We start from the raw sequence: 20,066 nt of genomic DNA on the forward strand, positions 1-20,066 counted from the left end.
TAGCTAATATATAGCAAATGGAAAAAGAGTATCTTTGTGTTTGGCAACATCTTCAAGTACTGCTTCTCAAAGCATTATTTTTGGGTAGGTTTATACCAGCAAGGAGGATTTATAAAACATTACCTTCCTTATCCAAAACCAATAATAAACAAGAATTGAAAAATATGTTATTACAAAAGATGATGACCAGAAAGAAAGACTATGTCCAATGAACTGCAAGGCTGCCAAGATAGAATGTCCTTGCTTCATTCAAGATCTAGAATCTTAAAATCTCATATTATAAATTTAACTAAATTCTGTTTTCTGATTACATTTAATCTCCAAACTTGGTTGTATACTGTAGCAATTTTAATTTTCCTGGATGTTAAAAGAAACACCACAGGATTCTGAAGACAGATTAATAATCTGTTCCATTGATACTGAAAAGAGATCAGTGGAAAATAATTATTTGGTTAGGTAGATAAATTTCAAGAGATTTAAAACATTACAATGTAAGATGTTGCTTAAAAAATTGAAATGATAAAAAGTTATTAAAAAGCTATTGGAGATATTTCCTGAGGGTTAGTAAAAGAAAAAATAACCTTACTAGGCACATGGTACAAAGAAATCTCCTCACAGAGGTAAAGACGGTATGATCAGTATCTGGATCTTAAGGGAATGCCATTTAAGAAACTGCACTGGTCTGTTCTAAGTGGTTTTAAGAGTGTGAGCTGGTACATCTTGGTATCACAGAAAATCTGAAGCAATTCACCTAGTTATATATAAGAACTTAAATATCTTTGATTTATTAAATTTCATTGTTCTTTTATATACATTTTTCTTTAAAACTTCAAAATGAACATTTGATTATGCAATAGGAGATGATTTAATTATTTATATGACAATCTTAATAAGGTTGACATTCAGTGGAAAACAATGAAATAATTTACCTTTTAGTAATCAGAAAAAGTTTAAATTTTATTACCTTCTTTTTAAGGGTCCCTTATTAAAGCTGGTGATTTTTAGTAATGTAAGTAAGCCAAAAAGTGATTGTTATTGATTAACTTATTTGCACCACAGTGTAATGGATATCCTTATTCTCAGTTAACCTTCAACACTCTGTACATACTATTCTGAAACACTGTGGTGAAGTGAGGCCTCGCATCCTTGAGCAAGATGCTACATAAGGGAGGGTTAGCTGCATTGGAAGGGTCTTCCACATCCCAGATTTCAAGCATACTGCAACCAGGTCTGAAAAAATATATACATATACATTATATATCTATCTTCATATTTCAAATGCATTCATATTAAAGAAAGTACATAAGGTGTAAAATATCTCTTAAACTTTTAGAGACTAAGTTATTAAATAAAGATTTTCAGTCATCATTTCAAAACACGTAACTTCAACAAGTGCAGGGATAACAAAAATGAACTTAAGTATCTTAATTGCATTTTCATGTTTCACTTAATCAAATAATGAAATGTGCTATTGATAAAGGTGCAATAACGATATATCTCTCTGTCTCTCTATAGATACGCAAACACACACTTCCACAGATCTCCCCTCCTTTTCTCTTTTTCAATGTGTGTTTTCTTTTACATTACAATTTTTTTTAAGATTTATTTATTTATGCAAACAAGAATTGGGGTGTATACCAGAGGTTCCAGGGGGTAAGAGGATTCACCAGAGACAGAGTGGGGCACAGAACAGGTGGATCTACTGAAATACATTGCTGAGGGGAACAGCAGACAAGACAGGACAGGTCTGCGCCATGTGGGTTAGCTCCCTGGCTAGGGAACCAACTCATGCAGCTTGGTAACACTGAGACTTTAACCCCTGTGCCACCAGGGAGGCCCTATTTTATAATTTTTAAATTGAGGTAACATTGGTTCACAATACTGCATATGATTCAGAAATACAGGATCACACCTCTTCAGACATGTTACCATACCACACCCACCAATAGGCACCTATGGGTGCTGTATTATAGTCCACTGTGCCCCCTCCACCTTTGCTCTCCACTTTTCCTCCTCCCCACTGCAAGCCTCAGTTTTAGAGACAGAGCATGGTGCAGTGTGGTGGAGGACTGTGGGCACTTTGATGGTGGGAAAGCTATGGTAAGCACACTTAAAGGTAGAAATCCTTTGTGGAAAAAATAAACAAGAATGTTTAAAAAATAAAAATATAAACAAGCACATGTTAAATGAAAATGAAAAGTCAAGACACTAATTTTTTGAAATTCTACTTAAATGAATGTGTAACTTTACTTTCTAACATGAAATTATATTTAAAAAAAATATGAGGGCAATATTTTAATGGAAGTTATTTGGAGTAAATATTCTTAAAAAAATCAAAATTACCAAAATAAAATAAAACATTTGTTATTTAAAAGTATACTATATCATATAACATAGGCTTATACTCACTTAGTTCTTACAACACACCATGCCTCTTCTAAAACATAGTAATTCACATGTAACTCCAACAATTTCTCTTTCACTTCTTTTGCAGATTTTCGACTATATGTAGAATACACTATTTTTGTCCGAGCCCTTTATATTCAAACAAAAGATTAAAAGACTTTTAAATCAACTGTAATAGAATGAGCTAAAGAAATTTGGCTAGAAAATTCAAATTTCAATGCTCACTGGGTGAAATACTTATATATATGTGTCAGTATTTGAATGTGCTGAAACTGTTGAATGTTGAATGTGCTAAAACTTAACAGCAGTTTGAATTGTGTGTGTACAGTCAGTACCCCACAACTCCTGGTTCTACATGCTTGGAGTGAACCAACCATGGATCAAAAGTAGGTACTTAGTTTTACTATGCCATTAGGCCTACAAGAGGTGCTTCTGTACTGAACATGTACAGACTTTTTCCTTGACATTAATCCCTAAATTATATCATATAATAGCTATTTACATGGCATTTATTAGGTATTATAAATCATCTAAAGATGATTTAAAGTATATGAGAGGATGCATATAATAAGTTCTGTGCAAATACTACTCCATTTTATATAAGGGACTTGAACTTCTGCAGATTTTGGTATACATGGGGGATCTGGAACCAATACCCACAGATACTGAGTGATGACTGCTAGTACATAAACCAATTTTGAGTCTAGAGTTGAGTAGCAGAAAAATTGTTCAGAATATAAAATTTGCTTTGCATAATTCATAACATAATCTAGTCATGGGGCATATCCCGATAGAGACAGAATATAGTGAAAATGTAAATTTGAGTAGATAATTTTTTCTGCAGCATCTTTGAAAAGCGCAAGTTGAAGCTGAATATAGCAAATAGCACAGATAGACAGTGGGCATCTAAGGTAGCTGTTAGGTAGAGAAAAGTCCTTAAAAGAAAATTGAGAATCAGGGCTATTCCCTAAAGTATGGTACAATAGGTAAACTGGCCCTAAATAGGAATTTGTTATGAAATACTGAGTACACTATCATGTACGCCTTAAACATTTCTTAGAATTTCAAGCATACAGGATGTCCAATTACCAGACATAAAATTTTAATTAAGAAATTTACCTTTAACAATAGGTTAAAAGTGCAGTCAAAGGAAAAGATGGCCCTGACAATTACTAGAAGTAAAATAATTTTTACACTTGATCTTAGCCAAAAGGCTGAGAAGCGATAGAAGTAAAATAATTTTTTAAAGTCAGTCATTTAATGAAAACAAAACTTCTATACTTTAATGGAAACTAATTTTTCTTAATCAGCTAGCAAAAGACCACCCTAAGTCTTCATAAAGCATTTAACTGCAAATTTTGTGTACTTTTTTAATCTATTAGAAACAGTCACTGGCCACAAGTAAGAATGGCTTTTGGAATCACCTAGATGGGCTGTGGGGTTCCCAAACTACGGTCATGATCCAAATCCATCCCACCTTCTATTACAACTATTTAGAAAAATTTTTGGAACACACACACACACACAATTTGTAAATATGTGGCACATTTTTCAGTTTGAGAAAGTAACTTTTGCTTTTTCAGTTTTCAGAGGTTTGTAAACTTACTTTAAAGTCAACAGGCACATACTGTCATTTCTGGATGGCCACCCATACAATTTTTTTTTTTAATTTCCAGCATAAGCATGCAGATGAGAGCATATATGTGTGTGTGCTTATATAAAAATTTTTCCCTGTTCCTAAGAGTCACTATGCTGTATGTTTGGTTGAAATATTTAGTTAGTTGCCTACCTCAAGTCTGCATCTTCATAATGAGGGTGATTCACAATGGGGTGAAGAGTTGAGAGCTTGACACTTGCCATTGTAGGCATAGCACCTGCAAAAACAGCATCTGAAAAACAAGATTATATCCTATAAAAACATGTTCCAAAAAATTCAGAACTTTTATCTGATATTTGAACCCAAATTAAGATAAAATACATTTAATAATAACCAGTGACATCGTTCATTTTATTCACCTCAATTTTTAAATATTGTCTATTATAATAATAGCCAACTTTTGTTAAATGTTACTTAGTACCGGGAATTGTGCTAAATATTCTTACTAGGATTAAATTAGTTAATGAGATGGGTACTGTTATTATTTTGTAGATGTGGAAGCTGGAGAAATAGTGCAGTGACTTAAGCAAGATTGTATAGTTAGAAACTATCAGAGCCCACCTACTAAGCCACTTCACAGCAGTTTGCTGTCACATTCAAGCACCCTATTATGTGGTACTAGCAAAACCACATAGAACTAGGAATGAATTATAAATTTCATATATTATGCCAATAATTTAAAGTGCTGGGAACTGAGAGATTGTTAAAAAGGGCAAGTCTCATAGTACATCTAAAATGATTTTTGTGGGTTATAAACTGCAGTTCTGAGGACTTGCCAGAGGAAAACTTGGCTTTCTTGCTTCATATCATCTTTAAATACACATACTTAAGTTTTCTTGGTTTCTGTTTGAATTTACATAATGTATATATTTTATGAAATAATCTTATTACTTGCTGGTAGTACTTTTTGGAATAATGGCATGTGTAAATGAATTGCCTTTGGTGATAAATACGGATACACCAAAATCTACCTGGCTTCTGTTTCAGTTTTCACTCTGATTATCAAACGATTGCCTTCTGGCACTTCTATATAATAAATGATTACATAATTATGAAGGTTATTGTCATTTTAATCAGCCTAATAATATCACTAATAAGGACAAGGCATGTTATTCATACCTAATTTAAATAATTAAATACTACTTTCAAATATAACAAGTATTATAAATGTAGCTGAGTAAGAATCTCTTTTTATGCCTTAAATTTAAAAATATGTAAATCAACTGAAGTACAAATATGTATTTATTATTGCAAGATTTCATAATTAGTGGTGAAAAGCTGGTAAATCAAAGCAATGGTTCTTTACCAGGAGTGAGTTTGTTTCCTGCATACTTATTATTTCTGGAGAAATTTTAGTTGGTTCCACAATGGGGGCAGAGGGAAGAGGAAGATTTACTGGCATCTGGTGAGTAGAGGGATTAGAAGCTGCTAAATTTTCTGCAATACACAAGACCAAGGTTGGATAATCTTGGGTTCAAGGAACTCAAAGCCCAGAGCCATTGTTATACAGAAGAAACTAGGTAGGTCTGTTCAGCAAGAGCTGGAGATGCTGAGCAGAAATCATCTATGGCAGAGAAGGGAAATACTCCTTACCCTCTTTTTTCCTCTTGGTGCTGAGATAAATATAAATGCAACAGGGGTAGAGTAAGATAATTTCCTATAAATAAACTGAAATCTCCACTTGGTCTGCTGCAGGTATTCGAAAAATGTATCCCTTCTGATTTGGAAAAATCTCACTAATGATGTGGTAAGTGAGCCATAGACTGCATTTCAGTTCCCAATTCTCCTCTCAACTGAGCATCTTTGTACAGTGCACAAACTATACAGTCTTCATGGTGGGCAACAATGTAACACTAGTCCCACCCATATTATAAAACTTGATGCTACTTCAATAAACATGGTAGTTATGAGGGAACTCAGAGGGATGGAAAAAGAGAATAGAACAGATCTGTAAGATCAAGGAAGAAGCAGCTAAAAATGAGGTAGGGATTTGTGGGAGTTGTTGAGAGGGATAAATTGCGAAATGTAAGCTCTCTTTGCCAGGAGCCCAAAATAGACTCTGGGAAAAAATAAGATAAGCTGAAAAGAACCAGTATATTTTATAGCTTGGGAAAAATAACTGTGAGGAGGGGAAAGATGAGTAAAAGTAGTGCCTACCTGTACTCCTATAAAGTTATGTCAGTAGAAGAATAATTCAAAAATTCTGACTAAACTGGCCTGGTAGCTCTAAATGATGAGTGACTGTTGCTAAAAGATGTCCTTAAAAGATATAAATGAAATATCTGAGTTGGAAGTAAAAAATTTTACCTTTATGAAAGATAATTAGTAAAATAGTGACTATCAAATAAGAGGTAAGTAGAAATCAACTCAAAGAGTTACAGGATAAATTTAAATAAACCATAAAGAAGAACTTGTATTAACAAATTTAGTAAATACCAAAATAATCACGGGCAAGATTATAGATTACTTAAAGGAACCCTGTAGAATATGCTTATTCTTTGGAAAGTAATTACAAGTGGTGATGTTTGAAAGTTGAATGTCAATCTGTTTGAAGTGGTTTTGGACAAAGATGGGAAGAAAAGAAGGTAAGCTCAAAGGAATATTTCTGAGTGTCTAAAAGTAGAATTATTTAGTGATGAAAACATAATGTCCAAAGTTTTAACTCTTCTACATGTGACTGAATTTACATAATTAGCGCATGGCCTAAAGTGATATCGGTCTATGAGAACTGCCCATGGTCAAAAGGATCTTCGCTAACAGCCTCACAAGGAGTGAAATATTTTTTTAAAGATTTATTTCTGATTTGTCATTGTTAAGATTAAAATACTGATTATTAATTATCTCTGACATCTACAGCATATAATTTGCAAATAGTCATTAATTCCTGATGTTAACAGTTACCTAGGAGAGATTTAAAGAGGGTACAAAATTGTTCTTTGAGAAGGCTTGATTTTGTGAATATATTAAAATTAGCATGTTCAAAATCTGTGAGGGCGTTCACAAATAGTGAATGACTATACATGCATTTTTATGTTGTAATAGATATATACACACATATAAGAAAGGATAACTACATACTATGTGGGTATAAAACTAGTCATATGTAATAGCAACACACCTGGTCTGGTATTGTATTTAATCCATTGTATCAGCTCTTCCTGAGGCAAATTATTAAATTCTCCTATTATGCTCCATTGATTATGGAGATTTGCACAGCCTTGTAGTGACATCACTGCTACAAGGCCAAAAATAAAATTCTCAAAACGAACTCTGCTAAAAATCCAGCCAAAGAGCTATAATGAAAGAAACCATTTATTTATAATTAGTATATGAAGAATTCTATAGGGTTAATATTAAATTTCACCTTACTACTGAAACCAAAGTGGGTAATCATTTCATATTGTTAGTACACTATTGTATATAGAAATATCATCATCATATATTTTGTTTAAAAACAGCAAATACTTGGAATTATGTGGCCCAGTTAAAAATGGAGTTTTCTTTCCTTTCTAAAGAATTAAAGAAGGACTACCTGATCCTTCTAGTACTGATAAAGGATTAGGAAATCACAAAATTGAAACACTCTCAGTTAAATCCTTTACATCTGTCTGCCTTTTATGGACATAATTTAGGGAAACCCCTCAAGTACTGATATATTTATTCCTCTCAGGAAAATAAGCATTATGATATTCTTAGACAAGATACTCAATAAAAATAAAATGTTTCTAGAAGTACCTTGGTCCCAGAAATGTAGCTATTTGTCTAGTTCTTTTGTGTATGAGATAACAATAATGGTACCACAAAATTGACAACTTTATCTAGGCTTCTCTGAAACAAAAAGGACAATGCAAGAGCAATTACAGCATCTACACTAGTACTAGAAGAGCACTTTAGGATATTTTTGGTGGGTCAAGTAACTCTTAGCACAGACTGGAAATCCAGAAAACAATGTTTGTGAAAGGATACTAACAGAGGGAGAAGTGTGCTTTATCATATATCATAAAAAACAAACAGTACAATCTAGGATAATTGAAAAAGCTATTTGAGTTGCTTTTCTTACTCTACAGTCAATCATGGACTAACATTTTAAGTCATTTCAAAATAAAAACACCTAGTGTTTTTATGCTTTGGATTACTCAACAAAGCCAGGGTAAATGCACTGCAGTTGCTATAGTTGTTACAGCATAGTTATACAAGAATGAAAACCTTACCCGCCGAGAGCTTATCAAGGAAGCCATCACGCACATGTGAGGTGTCAAAAACAGCTTCAGTCTCATAATTAAAATGGCAAGGACAGTAAATGCTAACAACTGCAATGTGTGAAAAATTAGCTATAAAAACAAACAAAAAATATTATCACTTTAAATATTTTAAAATTAATGAAGTATATTAAAATTATCATCATCCAATAGGATGAGGATCTTTTAACTTAGTAATACATTTATCCCTATTTATTCAGTCATTCAACAAAGATTTATTAAATGCCAGGTATTCTTCTGGGTGTTTCGGGTAGTAAACAAAACAACAGCAAGCAATTTCTGCCCTCATGAAATTATATTTTAGTGCATTTAGTGAGGGGTAACAGAAAATAGACAAAACAAAAAGGTAAATCTATTATGCAGCCTAGTGGAAAGTGATTAGTGCAGGGACAAAGGAGAGAGAGAGGGAAAGGAGACCTAGCGCAGGAGAAAGCAGTTGCCGCTCTAAGTAGGATCCCCTGGGTTGGTCGCACTGAAAAGGAGGTATTTGAGCAGGACTGTACAAAGTGAGGAAGTAAGCCACAGACACAGAAAAGTAAGGAATGCTTCACAAATTTACAGGTCATTCTATCAGCAACAAAAATCAGAGCAAAACATAAACTAGCTCATTTTAACAGGATTGGATTATACAAATATATGTATTAATTATAAAGAATTTTTTTTTATTAAGATAGCTTCACTGTGTAAATATTTCAAACAAAACTTTACTAACAGACAGGGCAAGCATCTGCTGAGCTGTTAACCCCTAAGGAACACTGCTGAAGAAAATAAAACACTGTTAACTCAGGAGTCTTTAATTATGAAAATTAAATAGCATAACATATGACACAAATGCAGGTCTTTGTACACCACAAAATAATTTAGTGCCATATGAAATGCTGTCTTATTTGTTGCATGTCTCCACTGAAAAATTATACTATTTTAGGGCAAGAACATTGCTACAGAATCCTTTGTATCCTATGACACCACTAAGCTTGTAACTGATCATCCAGTCTATCTATGCCAGAAGACTACAACTCACAGGGCAATGGGAACCTGCTCTGAGGGGCTGTAACCCTGATTTTCTCAATGGATTAGATATTAACATGTTATTGTTGAATGAATGAATGAACAAATGAATGAAGGTAATTTAATTCTGCTCCATGGTCATAAATAAACCTTCTAGTTTTCAAATCCTTACTACTGCTCAAAATTGAGAGCAGATTAAAGAGGGAAGCATCAGCAGATTAATATCAAGGCTAAACCACTTAAGCACTTCTGATGTTGCATAAGCAGCAAGGTTTACCCCTACAACTTATCCTTTAATTAGAATTTAATGCACATATCTACCAGAGATCAAAATGAAAGCTTTACCTCACCATGTTCAAGGAGCTGCTTTCTGAAATAAAACAAAAATATTCTCTCTTTATTGAATGTACATTATACTATGATTACATGAAAATAAATATCTGTTCTTAGATTTAAAAAATTTTTCTCTAAATTACTGATGTATATGTCTACAATAAGAATATTAAATAACATCAATAAAAAATCATACGACATTCTAAGAGACATGATTCACAGATCCCCTATTTAAGGCATACAAAAATGGTCCATTTTAAAAAATATTGTTGATGGAATATGGGTGAGCTGGTGGTGGGTGTACTATGGTAGTAATACCTGATGTGAGTACCCTAATATTTCCTCAGTTAAAAATACATAATAAAAGTAAAATATATATATATATATTGGTTTTATATGTTTTTCTAGAATGATACATACAAAGCAATCAGTGCCAACTAGGAATAATTCTAAGCGAGGGAAACATGCCTTCTTTTCTTGATACTCTCTTTTGTCTGAATATATTACTAAAAGCATATATTATTTTTGTGAATTAGAGGATACCTCTGCCCATATATAGACACAGAGTTGTCACTTTCAGGTATGTAATCAGGAAGATCTCCTTATTTTGAGCTAAATTTTCTTCCACACATTGGCCCCTTCAAGTCTGTCCTTTTCCACATTAAGTCCTTTCAACGTGTGAAGATAGCTACCATGAATCCCTGAATCCTCCTCAGCTGTCCAATTACATATCCCAAGGCCCCTTCATGCATCCCTTATGTAAGTTTTCAGAGTTCTAAATGTAAGAACATTAAAAAAAAAGTCAAGACACATTTCCCTAGACTCTATCTGACCTGAACAAAGTAGGAAGCTGGTTTAGAACCAACTTCAACAAATGTACATTAAGATTCTAATTCTGACAACCATACAAAACTCTTCACTGTAAATATAAACAAACATAACACTAATGATAAGGGACTGATCACAAAAACCTACAAAGAGCTAAAGAGTCTCAACAAAAACAAAGTAAATAATCCAGTCAAAAAATGGGCAGAAGAGCTAAAAGGAACCTCTCCAGAGTGGAAATACGAATGGCCAACAGGCATATGAAAAAATGTTCAGCATCACTTGCAATCAGGGAAATGAAAATCAAAACTACCATGAGATACCATCTTACACCGGTGAGAATGGCACATATTAAAAAAAAACTAGCAACAACAAATGTTGGCGAGGTTGTGGAGAAAAAGGAATTCTCCTGCACTGGTGGTGGGAGTGAAAACTGGTCCAGCCACTATGGAGAGCTGTGTGGAGATTCCTCAACCTGCTAAAGATGGAGCTTCCATATGATCCAGCAATTCCACTCCTAGGTATTTACCCAAAGGACACAGAATCATTAATTCAAAAGGGCACCTGTGGGCCTCCCCTGATGGCGCAGTGGTTGAGCGCTGGGCTGCGAGGCTGCCCACAACCTCTGCAGCACCGGTTCGCTCCCCAGATGCCGGTGAGGGTCCCACAAAAAAAAGGGCACCTGTACCCCTATGTTTATAGCAGCGCTATTTACAATAGGTAAGCTATGGAAAAAACCCAAATGCCCACAAATAGATGACTGGATCAAGAAGATGTGGTACATATACACAATGGAATACTACTGAGCAATCAAAAAAAGATAAACTCATGCAATTTGCAGCAACATGGATGGAGCTGGAAGGGACCATGCTCATCAAAATAAGCTAGAAAGAAAAAGAAAAATACCAGATGGTCTCACTCACAGCAGGAATCTAGAAAACCTAAATAAGGGACCAGGAGAAAGACTAATTATAATAAAGTAAAAATCAAAATCAACAAGCAATTATAAGCCAGAGGCACGCTATGGGGGGCTGGGGGGGCTAGGAGAGATTAGGGTCAAAATAAGGGGGATGGGAATTGTATGGGGACTATAACCAAGATGAAAAAGCATACATTGTGCAAAAATGAAAAATGATGTAAAAATATATAAAATATATAAAAAATAAAATAAAAATAAGTAACTATTTTTACTTAAAAAAAATCCAATTTTCGATTGGTTAAAAAAAACTGCATTATCATCACAATTTTTCTACAAATTTATAATTGCCTTAAAAATAAGTTTAATTAAGTACAACAAAAATAATCATATATTTACAAATAATGTAATTTGAGTTGAGTTCCCTCAGAAGGAAATTGTTTTCACAATCTCATGTCCTGTAGCAATGTGTGATTTGAGTTTTATTTTTCTTGTACATGTTGACATCTTAATTCTAGTGACATTACTAAAACCACAAAAAAGTGATGCAATGTGTTGTTTTGACAATAATGCAGAAAAATTTTTCACAAATATTTAGAAAAACAAGTAATTATACTTTCTCTGAACATAAAAAAAAAATCACCAAAAGAAAACTTTAACTTCAGTTAATTCATGAATATAAACATCTCCAAAATAAGTCCAAATATGTGAGCGAGCCATAAAAATAATACTTCAGTCTTTTTTAAGGAAAATTTTAAAGCTTGGTTCATATCACCTTTCTTAGTCATAATGCTGTAGATTAATGTACATTCATTTGAAAAATTAAGATTGTAGTAAATTATTTAACAATTGAATATAGTATGTTTTTTTAAAAACTATGATATAATTACCTTACATAAGTGTTTGCAGATAAGACACATAAAATATCACGAAAAGTCTGTGAATAGAATCAAATCAATGAAATATTTCTAGGGAATTATGTCACAATTAAAATTTCTTAATTCAGTAACTTAAACACCCCCACTAAAAAGAAGTATTTTTACTGTTAAAGAGTGAGTCCTCAGGAACAGATTTATCTCAGCTTGGTCCCAGGCAAATAACTTTTGTAAGTTATAACTTCCTCTTCTTTAAAAAATAATAAAGAAGATGTGGTATATATACATAATGAAAATCTACAGTTATACAAAAAAGATGAAATCTTGCCATTTGTGACAGCATGGATGGAACTGGAAGGGGTTATGCTAAATGAAATAAGTCAGAAGAAAGAGAAATAGCAGATGATTTCACTCACGTGAAATATAAAGAAACAAAGCAAAGGAACAGACAAAACTAAACCAAAATAAACCCTAGAATATAAGACAGCCAATTGACTCTGCATGGCAAAGTAGAGAGGAGACTCAGTGGGCTAGGGTGGAGGATTATTGGGATTTTGATGGTAGCCATGGTATAGTAACATACATCTGAAGAAGTGTGAACCTACACCCCTAAAACATAAGCAATGTTATAAAAATCAACATTACCTTAATTTTAAAAAGGCATATTTAAGGTCCATTCAAGCTCTAACCTTCTAAGTTTTGTATGTGAAAAACACCTTCCTAGTGTTTACATTTATATTGTATTGGAGGGATGTGGGGCTGAAAGAGGTATTAGTTTTCACAAGGAGGCAGCATGGTTTACACAGATAAATGATGAGAAAATATATTCTAATTTATAGTGAAATCTAAGTTTAGGATTTTTTACTTCACTAGTTGATTCATGACATCCTACATGGAAAAATGTTTCAAGTTACTTAAATGAGATTGTTCTTACTTATGCAGACAAAAGACTATTTGAGTGTATAGTTAAAAGAATATGCACTTTTATCAGAGTTTAAGGTTTGATAGAATCACAGGAAAAGCACACTTAAATATGCCTTCCTTCTTTCCTTTCCAGAAGTGATTTTGCAAAAGAGAAAATTTAAATGACCTTTAAAAGTATCATTGAAGTTGAAAACAGGAAAAAATAGGACAAATAAATATTGAGGGGTTTGTATGGAAACAGAAAGGAGTTAAGCTTTAGTGGCTGTAAGTATGGATTTGTGTGCATGGGCATGCCTTTCTCACTCATAAACTATTCATATTCCAGAAGAAAACAAAGGAAAAAATGTAGGAATTGGAATTAGAGAAGATATGCAATTTGATTTTACACATAAAAAACTGGTTGTAACAGGACAGCATTTAGAGGTGGTAGAGAAATCATGCTACTGACGTGTATATCAAAGTATAAAATAAATGTACAGACAAATGTGTATTTACAAAGGTGTTTACAAATGTGTAAACAATATAAATAAAGATTGTTCAAATTTGCAAAAACTAAGGATTCCACTGACTTTAAACAGACTTTCATATTAACCACTCCCAGATCAAGAAAATCTGTCAATAGTATTTTAAAAATTATTTCTTCTGCTTGACAGAAACCAAGCTGTCATTGTACTTGTCTTTCATAGCACCTATAACAATTGTAATTTTTTAGTCGAGTGTATGATTATTTGTTTAATATTTCCACCACCCCAAACAATCAGTTCCAAGATAAGAGCAGACCTGTCTTATTTGTTCCAATGTACCAACAATGTTAATGTAGTTCTTAGCATCAAGTGGGTAGCTGATAAATTTCTTTGAAAGAGTATCTTTTCTAATATCTCAAATACTACTAGATAATGAAAGATCTGAATAAAAACCATTATTTAGGGAGAACAATCCATCCTAAAAATAAGATAGAATTCTGAGCTATTACCAATAATCTATTATAGTTCTTATCTTGAATCCCAAAGCAAATGATAAAATTGTTTTAAATACCTTTCTACAGATAAAGCCAGTAATCACCATGACAACTGGAAGCAGTAATGTCTTTGTGTATCTCAGTGGAGTCTGAAATATAGCAAATTATTTAAGATAGCCATTTATTAAATTTTACAATAAATGGAAAAAATCTATGTCATATTGAAATTCACAATAAAGTTCCTTAAAGGTAAAAATATCTATTGTTAGTAGTGTGTATATATTTCTAATTTTCAAAATTAGAAAAATAGCTCTAAAATATAAAAAATATTTAATTTAGAAATTAGTTATACATGTTATTTTTTTCTTGATTTTGCTCTTATTTTTATTTATGCAATATTAAATAGTTTTAAAATATGTTTACTGATTTCTGGGTTACAAGTAATCACTTTCTGGGCTGCAAATTTCCATTATTCTCATTCATGAAATAAGAAAAACAAGGAAAAACATTGGCCTAGGTAATTTTTATAAGCATGAATGAAAAAGTACTGAAATAATATCAACTAAAGAATTCTCTTGAACTATCATTGTGAATGGAAATAATTTAGCATGTTTCTAAATTATATCATTTGTAAAGGCATGAGTCAAGTAATTTTCTCCTTTGTATTCCTACAGAAAACTGCCTCACAGATAATGATCAATTATAGTTTTGAAAGAATGGATGACTGATTGGGTAGATAATAGATTAATATAAACTTACTAGTGTACCTTTCTTGGCAACACCTTGTTAAAAATTTTTGTAATATTTGGGGTATTAAATGTAATAAACCTGAATTTCTCAAAAACAAAACAAAAATTTGGAATTTTTTTCCTGAGTGATTCCACATCTCTGTGTGATCTAAATTATTAACAACTGTATAATAACAATTTAATATGCAGAATATAGTATGTTAAGTACTCTCCTGGACTATTTGATTTAAACCATCATCGAGGACTCTAAAACAGAGATCATTGTATACAGATTTCACACATATGAAAACAGATAAGGTCATATGATTAGTACAAGTCATAGTTAAAAAAAAGATAAAGTAAATAAGTTGGGTTTTCCTAAATGAAAGTTTTTGAGTTTCAAATTAAAGTGAAAAGTTAAGAGCAAAAAAATTCATCATACCTGTAAAGAAGGAAAAAACAAAAAAATATTCATACCGCTTTTTCCATGAAGTCAAATTCAGGAGCACAGGTATATATTAAGGTATCAAAATCTGTATACCTTAAGATTCTGGCTGCTATAAGGTCACTCAGCCGAATCTGGTAGAAAAGCAAAATGAATTAAAATTACAAAAATAATTATTGCCTACAGTAACTGATTTGATGTAACAGTAATAAGTCTATAAAACAGATAAATCCAAGGCATATAAATGATCTTGAAAAAAAGGGACATGTCCAGAAATGGCAAAATGAGCCAAGTCAGGAAAATATCTCCATAAAGCAGAACGAGAAATCAACTAAATATCTCATGACTTTCATATTAGCTTGTCACTACAGGGCTCCTGATGACCCTCATACCTGCACTTTTGAAGGTGGATGGACAAAAGTGTCTGTGTGGATGGAAGAATCAGAAGAGGGAAGCAGAGCTGTAAATACAGCCGAGGCAGAGTAGATGACCAGTACCACCACACAGTATGGGGAACAAGCAGGGAAAAGGCCAGGTTTTGGGGGAGCACACAGTTCTAAGACTCCTGCAAGCTTCTTCACAGAGAAGAGGAAGACATTCCCCATCCCCCGCCTGAGCCTGGATGCCTTGATCTGACATTAAAAGCAAGCGATTTCTTGCAGGCATAGTGTGGCAAGATGAGCCTCTCCCCTCACCACTTGGAGAAGCAGGCAAATTTATTTTCGGTGCCAAGCCTTTGTCCTTACTGCTACCAGACACAAGATTTGCCACTATAGCTACACCAAACAGGACACAGGGCTGCAGCACCTTTCCGGAATAAGTAGGGAAAGGACCATATCTTTGGAGACACACACCTCTAGGGCTCCTGTAAACTCCACTTCAGAAGACAGAAGAAGTTACACAGTCCGCCAAAGCTAAGTGCCACCAAAACTCAGTAGGCACAAATGTAATAGGCTGATTCCCCTCCCCTCACTCTCTGGTGACTCAGGGAAGTCTGTATTCAGAGCTAGATGCAACCAACTACAGATATCTGCAGCTGGGCATGGAGAAGGGAGCTGGTGTCATGGACTTCGTTCTCAAATTGAGAACAATAAGGGGACTGTAATAAGGGGAGATTATACAATGAAGTAGTTTAGGTCCAGGTTGACGCTCTCCCTATTGAGTTGGTGGCTGAAAGAAACTCCCACAGGGAAGCCTTCTCTCCACAGACATTCAAGATATTCACAAATAAAACTCCAAAACTAGCCCCACATCACCACCTACTGGAAGAACAGAATCTGGTTTGTGAAAGAATATTTTTGAGAATTTGTGATGAGAAAAAATATTTTGATATTTAAAACATGATTCCTCCCAATTCTTCTGCCTTAAATGGTTATGCTATCATGTCGGTTTCTCTACATTAAGAACTCTAGAGCTTGATGATAACATTCACCACAGTCTGGGAGTTTCCTGGTTCTCATGAGCCTGAAAAGTTCTGGAGGTGTTAAATGTTTGAAAGAGCAGGCACTAACTGTAGTCAGGGGTCTCTGCTCATTCAAATTTGCTCAAATGACTTCATAAAGGAAGTTTAAAAAAAAGATAGTTTTTAATGGAAACAAAGCTTTCAGTTTTTTGCAGTGTGCTCACGATTTATATTAAGCTCAGTAGAAACAAGAACTACTGTGTTTTCTTCTTAATTTGTAAAACAAACCCTACCTCGTCAAGTTTAATAAATGTTTGAAAACTCCCACTCAAGAACCTTCTGTCTATTCTGAATGTGGGGTTAAGTAATTCTAAACCTATACAGTAGGATTATGAAGTTTCATTCCTGAACCAAATGTTCAGTTAGTTATTTGCTGGCATTTTCTCCTTTTTTTTTTTTTTGTATTAATCAATATGGATTATCTTTCTGGTTTAAAAAAATTAAATTAGTATTACCACTAAAAACTTTGGTTTATTAAAAGTACAGCATCACCAAATATAATATGTCTTAAAAATGTAGTACCAACAGGTTGATCAACAGTTTTGTCAATGTTTCTGCCACTAAAAAAGAGAAGAAATTAAGGTCTTTCATACAATGTACTCTCCAAAGGCAAGAAAAACAACCTGGGTCTGTTCCTGCTGCTTATTCCCCATGGTCAAGTCCCATCTGACACCTGCGAGAATTTCCTGCACTTAGGAGGGGCTCTCTGTGAGAGAGGTTCACACCAAAATTCAGACACTGTCACCAAAAAAGATGACATCTTGCCTCTTGTGGCGACATGAACAGAACTTGAGATGATTATGCTAAGCAAAATGTCAGAAAGTGAAAGACAATTACTGAAAGTTTCTCACATATGGGACATAAATAAGTAAACGAGCTAAGAAGTTGTAGCAGTGATCAGAGGGGAAGGGATAAGGAAGAAGGCACTCAACTTCTATAAAATGAACAGGTGAAAATAGAAGTTTTCATCCAACTACATATTTATAGGAATTTTTATGTTTTAACAGAAAGTACTTACATGGTCTGAAACACCTAAGATTTTAGATGTCAGAAATTTCAAAATGATTGTTCCACACAACCAAGCTAAACCTTGAATTAGCTAGAAAATAAATAAAATAGATAGAAATCAGGTAATAAAAACATACAAATTATCCAATTTAAATATTCAATTATATCAATAAATGGCTTAAGAAAATTTTAATCATGTGAAGCATAGTAGTGATGATGTCTAAAAATAGGATATTCCTCTTGAGAATTTTGTGTAAAGGCAAAGATTGAAACTGATGACATTGCTATAAAATACATAACACTAGAGTTTTCTATATCCTGAATATAAAGCAGTTTTTAAAAAGCTATTTCTCAATTTCCCATGAAGAAAAATGGGGATTATCTTTCCCTTTGTTGATGTGGTGAATTACATTGATCAATTTTCAGATGTACACTAATCAATTCAAAATAGTATGGAGTAGGAATAAAAACAGACACATAAACTAATGAATGGAATTGAAAGCCATGCCTGGAGCATGGCACCATCACTTTGCCTCTTTTTTATTAGGATTACCCTGGCTATTTTGGTCTTTTGTGCTACATGAATTTAAGGAATGTTTGCTCTATTTCCTTGAAGATGCCATTGAAATTTTGATGGAGATTGCACCAAGTCTGTATATTTAGATTAGATGGCTATTTTAACAATGCAAAGTCTTCTCATTTATGAGCAGGAAATATCTTTGCATTTCTTTATGCTTCTATTTCTTTTAATAATGTTTGATATTTTTTAGTGTACATTTTCCTTCATCTCCTTCATTTACTAAGTTTACTCTCAGGTATTTAATTCTTTTTGATGGGATCATTTTCTTCTCTTTTTCTTCTAGTTCATTCTTTACATATAGGAACACAAGTAATTTTTGTATATTGATTTTGTAACCTACCACTTTACTGATTTTTTTGATTCTAATAATTTATAGTGCTATCTTCACTATATATGTTTTCAATGTATATCATCATGCCATCTGTGAATAGTGATAATTTTACTTCTTTCCCAATTTGCATTCCTTTTATATCTTTCTCTTATGTAATTGCACTAGGTAGGCCTTCTGATACTATGTTGAACGGAATTGGAGAAAGTGGACAATCTTTTTTTGTACCTGATCTTAGAGGGAAAGCTTTCAGATTTTCACGATTATATATGATGTAAACTACAGGTTTGTCATGTATGGCCTTTATTATGTTGAAATATGTTGCTTCTATCCTCATTTTTTTGAGAGTTTTTAATTATAAATGGAGTGTATATCTTATAAATGCTTTCTCTGTATCTATTGGCATGAGAATATGATTTTTTTATCTTTCCTAATGTTGATGTGGTATATTATATTGATCAATTTTCAGATGTATACTAATCAAATTAAAATAATATGGAATAGGAATAAAAATAGACATATAGACTAATGGATGGAATTGAGAGCCAAGAAATAAAACCCTTTCTCTCTTCAATTTAACAGTCCAGGACTGGTAGGGTTCCTGATCAGTTTCTGTGAGTGCCTGGAGACGGGGGAAAGCTCTACCTATGCATATTTATGTTATGTCGTGGAAGGCTAGGACATGTAAACATGAATAGTCTTCTACCGAGTGGAAGAGTTGGAGAAAGTAATCAGTTGTTGTTTCCTTTGAGTCCTAGAGCGACTTGCTAGCTTGTCTTCTTATAGCATTGAACTAGAATGGGAGGTATAGTTATGAAATCAAGATTTAATGTATATAACACACATATGTGTGACTGCATATATACATGGAGAGGCCTAGAAGTAAGGACACACTGATGGTAATGAGAATATTTACCACAAAGATATTGGCTTGTAAATATTGCTTGACACTAAAAGGATACAGGGCTCCTTGTGGGAAAAATTCCAGGGCTGGGGCAAAGAAAATACAAGATAAGTGTGGAGAATCTTATTGATTTAGAGTACAAGAAAGTACACCAAGAATTATTAACGGATCAAAAGGGGAAAGGATTCAGCTTGAAAAGATTCACAGTGGCCAAGTCTGGGAACTGATATTTGTATATGATATGACTTTTCCCATATACATAGTGAGTTCTTCCAGCATCATTCATTGAAAAGTAGTCTTTAATATTGGAAATGCTTTGAATTTAAACATCAACAGGGGAGACTTGACATTAAATAGAATCCTCATGGTGTGTTTTCCATTTATTTGGATGTTATTTATGTCTAATTTAAAAATAATGTCCTATATAAATATTGTATCCATTAGATTATA

The 20,066-nt window shown here is 33.3% G+C and overlaps 1 protein-coding gene and 1 pseudogene across 1 annotated transcript in view; both read right to left on the reverse strand.

The window, feature by feature from the left end:
- Positions 1-785: 785 nt before the first annotated feature.
- The window catches only part of DPY19L2 (dpy-19 like 2), a 64,788-nt gene continuing 45,507 nt past the window's right edge, over positions 786-20,066 (reverse strand). Inside the window, exons 13-22 of the mRNA XM_037510128.2 lie at positions 17,815-17,895; positions 15,367-15,468; positions 14,239-14,310; positions 12,295-12,341; positions 9,676-9,700; positions 8,275-8,394; positions 7,182-7,356; positions 4,196-4,295; positions 2,410-2,535; positions 786-1,230 (exon numbers count right to left, since the gene is read on the reverse strand). Of these exons, the coding sequence (XP_037366025.1) occupies positions 1,080-1,230; positions 2,410-2,535; positions 4,196-4,295; positions 7,182-7,356; positions 8,275-8,394; positions 9,676-9,700; positions 12,295-12,341; positions 14,239-14,310; positions 15,367-15,468; positions 17,815-17,895 (999 nt within the window). The 3' untranslated portion in view covers positions 786-1,079. The remainder of the gene's footprint in view (positions 1,231-2,409; positions 2,536-4,195; positions 4,296-7,181; positions 7,357-8,274; positions 8,395-9,675; positions 9,701-12,294; positions 12,342-14,238; positions 14,311-15,366; positions 15,469-17,814; positions 17,896-20,066) is intronic.
- LOC119252168 (U2 spliceosomal RNA) lies at positions 3,517-3,632 on the reverse strand (annotated as a pseudogene).

This window comes from Talpa occidentalis, unplaced genomic scaffold (assembly GCF_014898055.3).
Source record: "Talpa occidentalis isolate TD23 unplaced genomic scaffold, MPIMG_talOcc4v2.1, whole genome shotgun sequence".
NCBI classification, from domain to species: domain Eukaryota; kingdom Metazoa; phylum Chordata; class Mammalia; order Eulipotyphla; family Talpidae; genus Talpa; species Talpa occidentalis.